The sequence below is a fragment of the Mesoplodon bidens genome (genome assembly GCF_964165515.1).
Source record: "Mesoplodon bidens genome assembly, chromosome: 5".
Lineage (NCBI taxonomy): Eukaryota > Metazoa > Chordata > Mammalia > Artiodactyla > Ziphiidae > Mesoplodon > Mesoplodon bidens.
Window position 1 is genome coordinate 31,557,398 of NC_138161.1, and position 12,101 is coordinate 31,569,498.

Here is a 12,101-nt window from a genome sequence, read left to right on the forward strand (position 1 = left end):
CAAGTTCATGTCATGACAGTTAAGAATAAACAATTGTATGGTAACTTAAAATAATAATGTTAACTAAGATTATTTTAAATCAAATGGAAAGTTTTGCATAACTCATATTATTTTAAAAAGACTGAGTGATCAAGTGGATAATGAGTACCTTTTAATTTGTTTATGTATCATACTTTTCAAATTTTTCTATGAAATAAAAAATAATCTAATAAGTAATATTTCTATCTCCTTTTCATGTAGTTAGAATACACAATACCCAAGACATAATTATAGACAGTAGAATTGTACTACTTGAAATAAACACACACACACATACACACACACACACATAAGCACAATTCAACCTGGAAAAGGCTATTTGTCCTCGAGAGATTTATTTCTTTTTAATATCTACTGTTGTACTGAAGAAGCCTTTAATTGTTTCTTTAATTACCCCTGCATATCTACCTTAACATCTTGTCTGATAACCTTATCTACACAACTGTTATTCCTTAGTTGAAAAGTGATTTAGTGATAGCTAATCTCCATTTCTCTTTCAATTTATGATTTTCCTATTGTCTATTCAGTACTGGAAACAGCACTTGAAGTGACTCAACCTCTTCCTCATTTCCCCTTTGCTTTAATTAAATCTTGTATTGGCATTTGATGTAATTTATGGCTGATAATTTTAGATTTGTCTTATGCCAGACAATGTACTGTTTCATCTATTCCTTCTCAGCTTAGTTTTTATTCCAAAAAGTTACATTAAGGGACCTTTAATTAAAATTTGTATAAATATAATAAATAGCCTTACACAGACTTAAAAGTAGTATTGTTCTTTTATTTGCTGTCTCCACTGGTAAGGTGACTTTTACATCAAAATATCCATAATTTTATATGTTTGCAATTACACACACACAAATACAACCAAATACATTTATATATATAAGCATCAAACAGCATGTCATATAACAAAATTACATTGACTTAAAATTCTCAGTAATCTTGCTTAGTAATATACCTATTGTTTCTTTAATCATTTGCCTATTTCACAGTTACCTTACATAGTTGGTAATAATATGTGGAACAACTGCAAACTTTCACAGTAATAGGTACAATCGAATCTGATGTGTCTAATTAATTTTTAGTCCAACAAATTAGTTTTGTTCTTCATTACTCTCCAGTGGGAGGAAGACATTATATTTCATTATATTTTTTTTTGTCTGAAAGAACAACGGAGTGTTACAGGTCACACACATCCCATGTCTGTGCTTTAATTAGTCCAACTGACAACATTGTTTTAAAAATACTAGCAGCACAAGAAATACTCATACACTTCGGGTAACATAAGTAAATATTTCACTATATTCAATAAGACATTTTATGGATCTTTTACACAAATGAAGGACGAATTTTCTTTTCTGTTTTTGCTATAAGGTGTTTTCTTTTCAGTAACTACTAGTGTTTAACACAATCACCAGATATATGTATTGCTATGTCTCAGGTTGAAAATATAAGCTCATTTTAAATACATTTTTTATTATGTTTATATGTATAGTAACTAAGAGCAAATAGATTAGGAAAATGAACCAGCTTCGCTACATAAGTGAAGCTGGTTTTTAAATCTGGAAATTAACACAAAAGTCGTTTCAAGAATGGAATATTAGACTATAAAAAATGCTAGCAGCTATAACAAACAAGTGGGCATACAGATTGGCTTAACAAAAGAAAAGTTTCTTTCTTATTCATAGTCCAGTCTAATATGACTCAGCAGAATGGAGGATGGGGTTTCTGCCCCATAAAATTTTTCAGGGAACTTGGCTCCTTCCATCAATGGCTCTACGTCTCTTAGAGCAGGGGTTCCCATCCCCTGGGCTGCGGACTGGTAGTCACCAGGCCACAGAGCAGGAAGTGAAAGGCAGGCGGGCAAGCTTCATCTGACCATCACTTGCATTACTGCCTGAACCCGCTCCCCTCCTCGACGCCTGCCCATGGAAAAATTGTCTTCCACGAAACCGGTCCCTGGTGCCCCAAAGTTTGGGGACCACTGTCTTAGATGGTCAGCATCCTGCCGTGGATCCCTCGTTTCTATCCAACATGCTAGGAAAGAGAGTGTGATGTATTGTCACAGTGGTTTATGGGTCACATCTGGAGATAGTATGCATCTGCCTGTGTACAATTGGCTAATATTCAGTCACTTTGTTGTACTCAGCTACAAGGGAGGCTGGGGAATATAGGCTAATTTTCTGCCCTGGAAGAAAGGTGAAACCTTGGTCAACAAGTCACCTATTGTTTGCAGGACTCTCATATCTAGATAATTTGCAACTTATATTCCTGCCTGATTGGCCCTTAAAGTAACTCTTAGCCTTACATGGGCTATAATTAGTCTTCCTATTAACCTCTTTACATTCATCGTCTCAATTAATCCTCCCAAATAAATGAAATAGTACTGCTGCCAACTCACAGAAACAGGGATTCCAAAAGATTAAGTGCCCTACATAAGCTCACTGCTTACTTAGCTAATAAGTGGCAGAGATGATACTCAAATGTGGAACTTCGAAGACCTTGCACTTTCTAATATATTACAGTGCCATGATAACTGAAACAATGAGAATTACACATTCCTGTGATGTGATGTGCTGAAATTTGTCATTTATATTTTGCTTACCATTTATTTTTTAAGTATTGGATTAGTTACTAATGAGATATGATATTAACATAGGAAATCACTTAATTTCCAGTTCTGAATTCATTCATCTGTTAAATAAACATATAAATCATTGCTCTTCAGTGTATGATTCCATGAGTTTAAAACCTGTTTAAAAATGTGGATTGAGATTTTCTTTATTATCTCTGAGAGGGCTAAACGGTCAGAAACATGACTACTAGAATCATCTTAGTCCAGATTTAAATGTATGTTTTTGTTACATAGACCTTAGAATTAATTTTCAAGTTGTTTTGTATCCAACTTTCAAGTGGATTTTCAAATTAGTTTCAAATACTTTAAGGACATTTAGGAATTTTATCTTTTCATGACGTTTTAACTGTAGATACTAATCTCTATGAAAAGATGTTTACATAATTGTCATTGTTTAATATAGTAATTTTAATACCTTCCAGAAAATTAAAGTATGTTTGATCAAAATAAGACCTTTTGGGCCTCCCTGGTGGCGCAGTGGTTGAGAGTCCGCCTGCCGATGCAGGGGATACGGGTTCGTGCCCCGGTCTGGGAGGATCCCATATGCCGCGGAGCGGCTGGGCCCGTGAGCCATGGCCGCTGGGCCTGCGCGTCCGGAGCCTGTGCTCCGCAATGGGAGAGGCCGCAACAGTGAGAGGCCCGCATACCGCAAAAAGAAAAAATAAATAAATAAATAAGACCTTTGGTAGAATATTAAGGGCAATATTTTAAACATTTGTATTTAGGCAGTGCTGTAGGGGGAAGCTAATTTTCAAATACCTGGTGTTAAATGTTGTAGTTGCTTTTTTTAAAAAAAAAAAAGAATTATATTACAAAATGCTTTACCTAACTGAAGAAAGGTTACTATTATTTCAGCCCACAGCACTTGTTTTAGTACTTACTTATGAGGCAATAAATCAAGAAGTGGTTCTGAATCTGTCCACAGCAAAACAAAACACAAGGGAGCAGTGTTCTTAATCACATTTCAAACTTATGATTTGATTCTTTTTCTGAAACTTACAAAATATGCTTACTAATAAATTGTGACAGGCTCAGGACACAACAAACATTATCTGCTTCAAAGAATGTTCTAATCTTCTGTGCCTTTGGCATACCATATATGCATTTTTGTGGGGGTTTTGTCTTAATATTTACTAACACTGTTGTTTCTTCCATAGGGGGAAGGAATGAAGTTGTCATTACTGAAAACAATAATAGCATAACTGAGCAAATCACTGATGTTGTGAAACAACCAGCTTTTATAGCTGGTATTGGTGGTGCCTGCTGGGTAATTCTGATGGGTTTTAGCATCTGGTTGTATTGGCGAAGAAAGAAGAGAAAGGGACTCAGTAATTATGCTGGTAAGAGGCTATTTCCAGCTAAAAAAATGTCTTATCTTTAGAAATATGACAAAATTCAAGGGAAGGAACAGAATGGAATAACTGAGTGAATGAATGGATGTTTTTGGCTTGATTTAAACAATTACAGACAACGTGCTTTAATGCACTGCTTTTCACTATATCATATTATAACCATAAGGCAATATTTTTGCTTGTATCTCCAAGGAAGCATAAGAAGAATGCACACTGATAAAGTGCTTAGACATTTTTCTCAACTAGTTCAACACACGCACACACACAGACTTTGCATGCTATGACACCATTGTTTGAAAAGTGAATTTAAGCAAGAGCATTCCTAAAATGCTCAGAAAAAAGGAGAAAAGATTTGAAATGTAGTTCTTTGTATTTCATGATACAGATTACAATACAAACTGTGTCTCAGATGGAAAATACAAACGAAGCAAAAAAAATCTCACCAATATTGATGAGACATGAATTAAGTGATTTACTAGTCACTTAAATAGGATGTCTATTTCAAAGTGACCAATAGGCATTTTAGAAGGAAGAAAAAGGAGAAGCAAAAGAAGCAGCAGAAGAAAAAGAAGACCGTTGGTGTTCTACTTGTTCACAAAAATGTTTTCTTCTTAGAATCAAGAACAGGAATTTTAAGGATGTCCAAAATTATGGCCTTCAAAATACTTCCAAGGAAGAGAGAGAGAGAGAAAATTATCAAGTCAGTGATTGAAAAATGAACTCAATACTGAAGCTATATTCAATTACAGTTTAAATTGCAATGCATTTTAAGTACTTTCTCTAACAATGATCATCAAAAGAAATTGTGTCACAATATTTCACACTTTGTAGAATTTGCAAGGGAACAATTTTAATTTACCATCATCCTACAAATATTTTAAAATTTTTGAGATATTTTATTCATCTTCTATTTCTAATTTTTACTTTAGTAAGAAGCATAAATGTGTTAAGTGACTTTGACAGAGGCTTCAATTCTTATTAAGTTCATCCGCTGCTGTAGCTTGTAGGTGTCTGAGCTTCTGAGAATAGTTCAAAATAAAAGGAATAGCACCCACTTGGTTGTCTTTCTTGTTATTCGATAGCATTTAAATACGATCATTTAACGATCACACTGTGGCTCATGTCTATATTTTGTGAAAATAAAGTTTATTAGTTACTGGTTAGAACAAATTCCCAGGACTAGAGAAGGTAGTATAATGTATCCATTGAAAAGGGGCTTTCCTGCTTTGTGACTTGCTATTGCTCTGCCATTCTCATTTCTCATTGGTTGCTGATGCCTGCTTCCTTACGCTTTGTCACCTGAGTGCTTTATCATCCTACCAGTGAGTGATTCTTCCTGGAAAGGTATGCTGGGCAATAACTGTTGAGTGTCAGAGTCATGAACATTAATGATACTTTAACACAACTTCTTGTTTTGCAGTCCAGTCCTCTGCTTTCATTCCTTGAAGGTATTGTCTATCAACGTGTCTGTTTAGTCAATCACCACGTTCCATTTCATCTCTGTGACACGCTCATATAAATGACATGAGAAATCAGGAAGAATGATTTAATTCAAGGACGATTTTTATGTTTTATCTCATTGCTTGGCTTTAGTGAAAATAATAAAAGATTGACTATGCTAGCCACTTCAGTACAAAGTTCTAAGATGCCACGTTTGGAGTGTTGCATTTTTACCCTCCATACATCTTTATTCACTCACTCCTTCAAAATAGCATAGGTCTCGTAATTAGTTGTTTATGTTTTTAGTAAAATTATATCAGATAGCCTTTTTTCTTCTTTTTTTTAAACAGCAGTTCTTTGCAAAACCTATGCATTTAATTTGAAAATATCTGTTGGTCTTTGAGCTTGACAAGAGTAGTACATTTCCTATTATCAGTTCTCAGTGTGATTGATATCCATCTGCTTGTAGAAGAACTGCTAACTCGGAAGGTGCTATGCACTTCAAATATTTTGGAATAAGGCCAAGCCACAGAGCAGCCTTTCTGAACCTTTATACTTAATTGATAGATGGCTGACTTTCAGAATGGATTCACCTTCTGCTGGTAATTTGCCTTCCAGCAACTGCTGTTCTCTTCTAGGTGAGAAGCAAATGAAAATCCAAACCACAGGTACTTAGCATTGCATATCTGACCTGGCAATATTCTCTACACATTTCCCTCCATAAATATGCTATCCTCCAACTCCTGGAATTTTTATATTCTTGAGAATATGAGGATTTTAAATAGGAATGATTAGTGTAGTACGTATTTATCAAATATTTAAATTTCTGATATTTCATGCATGAGCTAATGATCCATTTTAAGAGCACAGGGATTTCATACAGGGATATTTTTCTCTGAAGTGTTTTATAAAAATTATAGAGAAAATAGTCTATGTGTACTAGTTCTGTTTATTTTTGGTTTTCATAAAAATTTATCTGGAAATCTTATAATTTAACAAGCATGAAAACTAAACCCAGTAACATTAAAGCAATGTAATTTTACTCACAAAACGAAAAGTCTAATGTTTCCACTTTTTACTACATGGTAATATCTATATAGTTTCAAATTTTTCTTATTGATTTATGATAGCAATAACATTTTTTTTCAAATAAATGAAAGTCTACTTTGGGATCGGTAATTAAATTAATTTATAACAAAAAATGTCTTCATTTATTTCAAACCCCAAATTTGATCTTGGATTATACTTAAACTCTGCTGCAATTGATGTAAATTAAGAAACATGCATTTTAATAATGCTAGACTGATCCTAAGTAGAACTGAAAAGCAGGTAAAATTTGATTTCAGCACTTGCTTTTTCCTACTTCATTCCAAGTCTTCTTAACCATCACAGGTAGATTTTATTTTATTTTATTTTATTTTATTTTATTTTATTTTATTTTATTTATTTATTTATTGTGGTACACAGGCCTCTCACTGTTATGGCCTCTCCCGCTGCGGAGCACAGGCTCCGGACGCGCAGGCTCAGCAGCCATGGCTCACGGGCCCAGGCGCTCCGCGGCATGTGGTATCTGCCCGGACCGGGGCACGAACCCTTGTCCCCTGCATCAGCAGGCGGACTCTCAACCACTGCACCACCAGGGAAGCCCCACAGGTAGATTTTAACCACCAGAGGGAAGATTTTAACTAGTGGGGAGAAGAAGTAACTTGCAGAGTGGAGAATCTAACTCTCGGCAGGATACTTTCCACTCTCTCTGTACAGGCAAAAACTCACCCACTGATTCTATTGTGGCTAATCTTTGATTGTCCATCTCCATGTGGAAAATTATATTTGAATGCTTAAAAGGAAGGTAAAAAAAAATGGCATGCTACTCAGTGTTGATATTTTTCTTATGTTTCAGAGGATTTAGCATATTGATCATAGAACACTAGTGGATTAGCTCCTTAGATTGTAAAAGCAACTATCAAGAATCAAATGTAAACTTATACACTTAAATGATCTGAGAGTAGAATTTGGCCTGAACGTGTTTTGCTTCTTTACATGGAAGAACTTGGAGATTTCCCCAGGGCAAAATTACACACTAACTTCCTATTCAATTTTTTTTCCTATTTATTCTTTATTTAAATTCTTCAGACACAAACACGCACGACAGGTTTGCTCGTGGCTCAAAGAAGGGCAGATGGAATGAGAAATGTATCCTCATATCTCATGTTCTACATGAATTCATTTTATATTTTTCTAGAGTAACATGCAGTGTTATTTATCTTAATCTTCACTGAACACTAACAGGCTGCTTGTCACTGCATGTGAGGTTCCTGACTGCCAGAAGAATTCACTACCCGAACTACTGGGCGAAATAGAATTGTAAACATATTTAGGCAGAAAATACTAGGTGATTTTGAATCTAGAGTAAATGTTTGATTATATGTATTAACGGTATTTGTGAATAGAAAAGTGAACGACATAAGTTTGAATAAGAGCCATGCAGCCTTCATGAAGATTCTATATATTGTATTATAATCTTCATGAAGGCTACATGATTCTTTTCAAACTTATGTTGTTCATATTTCTATTCATAATTTTTAAGTCACCAACTTTTTAATGAAAATAAACATATTTTCACTTTTAAAGGGGTGTGTTCTATTTTATGAATATTACCTTTGAGGAGAACAGATTTTACTCAGTAAATATAAATAATTTAATGAGTGAGCAAATTATGAAATACCAAACACTTCATGCATAGGTTCTAAACCCTTGGTGAAATTATTTGAAAAAATGACCCTAAGACAGCTAAAAGATTTGATGGAATTTTTATGCTCTGATTATCTGGGCTTGAGTTAATGCTTATTAAAAGAGGATTAATCTACATTCATAGTTGAGAAATAGCTTATCAGGAAAGGGAGTGAGGCTTGGCTGGCAACATTAAAGTTTCCATTTAGAGTAGGAAAATGTGGCCTACTAGAGATAGGCACTCTGAAAGCTTCCTTACCTCAAAATGTCAATTTACCACGTAGCTCTGTTTCCCTTCCCCCTCAATTCTAGAAAGCGAGAGATTAGGATTAATCCTGTCAGATAATAGTAGAGGTACTTTGTGTATGATATGAACTTGCAAAATCTCTTTACCTTATATCTTTTATAAATATTGCAATAAATTCAGAATATTTAATGCAATTCTAAAACATTTAAGATTGTGGTGTCTACAGAGCTTTTTGGAAACCTTAGCACTAGTCAGTCAGTTTTAGCAATAAAAACTTCTCTATGTGGCTCCCTTGAAAATTCTTAATTTTAGATGCTAGCAGAAACTCCTGGTAAAGATTCACACTTATTTCAAATTTAATTCTAATAAGCACAAAGTTACCACACTGTGATTATCAAAATTGTGACTACAGCAAGATTGTCCAACCACCTATCCTCCCCACCCTCTTGCTTTCAGCTTTAAGGTAGTTCTACATCTCTGAAATGAGAGCTACCTCAAAACAGCTTTCCCTTTGCTGTGGCATTTATTTTTCTGTTTTTCTCTCTCTGCACACACAAAAAATGCTGATCAAAACACCAAATATGACTTCCATTTTAGGAGTTCTGATTGTTCATCCTTACACGCAGGCTCAGCGGCCATGGCTCACGGGCCCAGCCACGCCGCGGCATGTGGGATCTTCCCTGACCGGGGCACGAACCCAAGTCCCCTGCATCGGCAGGCAGACTCTCAACCACTGCACCACCAGGGAAGCCCTCTAGTCTGCTTTTAATCTCATGTTCTAATAGAACTCAGTTATTTTGGGTCTACTTTTCAAAATGGAACAAATCTAAAAGTTTTGGAGCATGGGAAGAAAAGGATACTCGAAAAAGTGTTCTCTCTTTTTCCCTTGCTTTAAAAAGACAACTAATCAACCTTATTATGTAAAGGTATTATTTGTTGTTGTTGTTTTTCTCTCCTGTAGAAACATACAAAATTGAAGATTCTCATGTATATCAAATTGTATCCATGGGCCATTTTAAGTCAATTATGTATTTACATAATGACTGTGTATTTTTGCCTTTGTATAGTTGGTATGCAGAGGTACAAAGATAAATGTCTTTATGAAATATTTTGACAGTTTTTTAGTGGTCTAGAACCATTTGAAAACAGTTTAATGATTTGGAAGACAAATAGGAAATCGATATATCTTGAAAGTTTTGAAATTTAAAATTTTTTATTCACAACATTTAATTCTCCTTTGGTAAATATGGACCATACCATAGAGTCCATACACTAACACAGCTGTAAATTAACTTGATAAATATTTTTTCAATTTTTTATTGTGGTAAAATAAACATTACATAAAGCTTACTATCTTGACCATTTTTAAGTGTACAATTCAGTGGCATTAAATACATTCATGATGTGCAACCATCACAACCATCCATATCCATAAATCTTTTCATCTTCTAAAACTGAAAATCTATATCCAGTAAAAAATAACTCCCTATTACCCCCTCCCCCCAGCCCCTCACAACCACCATCCTTCTTTCTGTCTCTATGATTTTGACTACTCTAAGCACCTCATATAAGTGGACTCATACAGTATTTATCTTTTTGTGACTGGCTTATTTCACTTAGCACAATGTCCTCAAGGTACACCAAAGTTTTAGCATATTTCAGAAATTCCTTCCTTTTCAAGGCTGAATAATGTTCCATTGTGTCTATATGTACACTTTGCTCATCCATTCATCCATCACTGGATGCTTGGTTTGCTTCCACATTTTAGCTACTAAGAATAATGTTGCAATGAACATGGATGTACAAATATCTCTTTGAGACCCTGATTTCAATTCCTTTGGAAATGGAATTGATGGATCTTACAGTAATTCTATTTTTAATTTTTTGAGGGCCCAACATACTGTTTTCAACTATGGCTGTGCCATTTTACCTTCCACCAACAGTGCACAAGGGTTTCAATTCCTCCACATTCTTGTTAATGCTTATTTTATGTTTCTTGCATAGCAGCCAACCTAGTAGGTGTGAAGTCACAGCTCATTGTATTGGGTTGGCCAAAATTTTCGTTTGGGTTTTTCCGTAAGGTCTGAATGAAATTTTGGCCAACCCAATAATTTTTTTGGCCGTACGCGGGCCTCTCAATGTTGTGGCCTCTCCCATTGCAGAGCACAGGCTCCAGACGCACAGGCTCAGTGGCCATGGCTCACGGGCCCAGCCGCTCCGCAGCATGTGTGATCTTCCCGGACCGGGGCACGAATCTGTGTCCCCTGCATCGGCAGGTGGACTCTCAACCACTGTGCCACCAGGGAAGCCCTAACCCAATAGTTTTGATTTGCATTTCCCTAATGATTACTGATGTTGAGCATCTTGTCAGATGCTTATTAGCCATTTGAATGATATATTTTGGATAAGATTTTCAGTGCTGCATCATAATACTTTAAAATTTACAGTTTATGAAAAATTTACCATTGGTAAGTACATGAAGTTAAATACAACTTAATTTCTGTGCTTCTGCTTCAGTTGTCCTCTTTTTCTCTAATATCATTTATTGTTCTGACAGTAAAAGAAAATTTCGGTGAGGAAAAAGAGCATCTAAGTTAGAGAAATGGGCTCAGTTTCTCCCCATGTATCTCCTAAGCAGCACATTTGGAGGTGTAGCCCATCAATACCTGCTGATTTGCATATTCACAATGATATTCACAGCATTACCTTAGCTCTCTTTTACCAGATTAAAACAATCACTTGATAGTTCATTAAAAATCCATATAACTAGGAAGTCACATCAGATAGAAAGCTAATTAGCTGTACTGTTTTCACATTTTGTGTTTTTTCCTCCAAATCAGGCCTGTATTTAATGCCACCAGTGCTCAGTTTTTTTCAATAATCGTTTCAGATCAATTTTTCATTGTTGTTCTTAAAAGCAGTTATTAAAGGCACCCAGTGTGGTGTGGATACACTGCTGATTGTTGATTCCCAACCCTTGAGTCCGTCAGGAAGCAGATTAGTGATCAGTATTCTTTTATTTTCTCCAAGGAGCTGTCCATAGCCAGTCGTGGGCAAGTACAAAGGTTATGTCAGGATTGTTTTATAATTCACTTGACAAGTTACCTAAAAACTTGATGAGGCAATGAACTTTTAGGTGCCAAGATGTTTCTGAAAGCACTGCTTCATGAATTCCTGAAAGAACCTTAGCCATCTTATTGCCTAATTATGATGCCATGAGAGATATATCCCTAGATGACCTTAGGGAAGGGATTAGGGAACTACATTTAGAAAGTTATAAGATCTAAAGAGTGATCATATTTATTAGCTCAAACTTGAGAAAGAGGTGAATGATGGAGAGATTATCCAAATGAGAAAGTATTTACTATGTGTGCACTTTAAGTAGCAATATGACCTTAGTTTATTAAAAATATGAATCAATTCATAAAATTTTATTTTTACTTTTGCTCACCAAGTAATCACAGTAAATCTAATCAGTATCTTCCAAAGATAGGATATGTTGGATTCACATCTGTGAAATGGTATTTTTGCCTTCATCCCCAGTGATTGGTTTAGCTGATCCATACTCATTTTGGTCAGAATTGCAATCTTGCAATCCATAAACTTCTAAACACCAATTTTTTTTTCCCAATGATTTTCTAGTTAAGTAATTTTG

General features: G+C 35.2%; 1 protein-coding gene across 4 annotated transcripts in view; it reads left to right on the forward strand.

Annotated features, from left to right (window-relative positions):
* ROBO2 (roundabout guidance receptor 2) overlaps positions 1 to 12,101 on the forward strand; it is a gene marked incomplete at its 3' end in the record, with an annotated part of 586,970 nt that overhangs the window by 525,279 nt on the left and 49,590 nt on the right. For all 4 annotated transcript variants that reach the window (XM_081235996.1, XM_081235997.1, XM_081235998.1 and 1 more), the window contains exon 18: positions 3,835 to 4,017. In XM_081235996.1, coding sequence (XP_081092122.1) covers positions 3,835 to 4,017 — 183 coding nt within the window. The remainder of the gene's footprint in view (positions 1 to 3,834; positions 4,018 to 12,101) is intronic.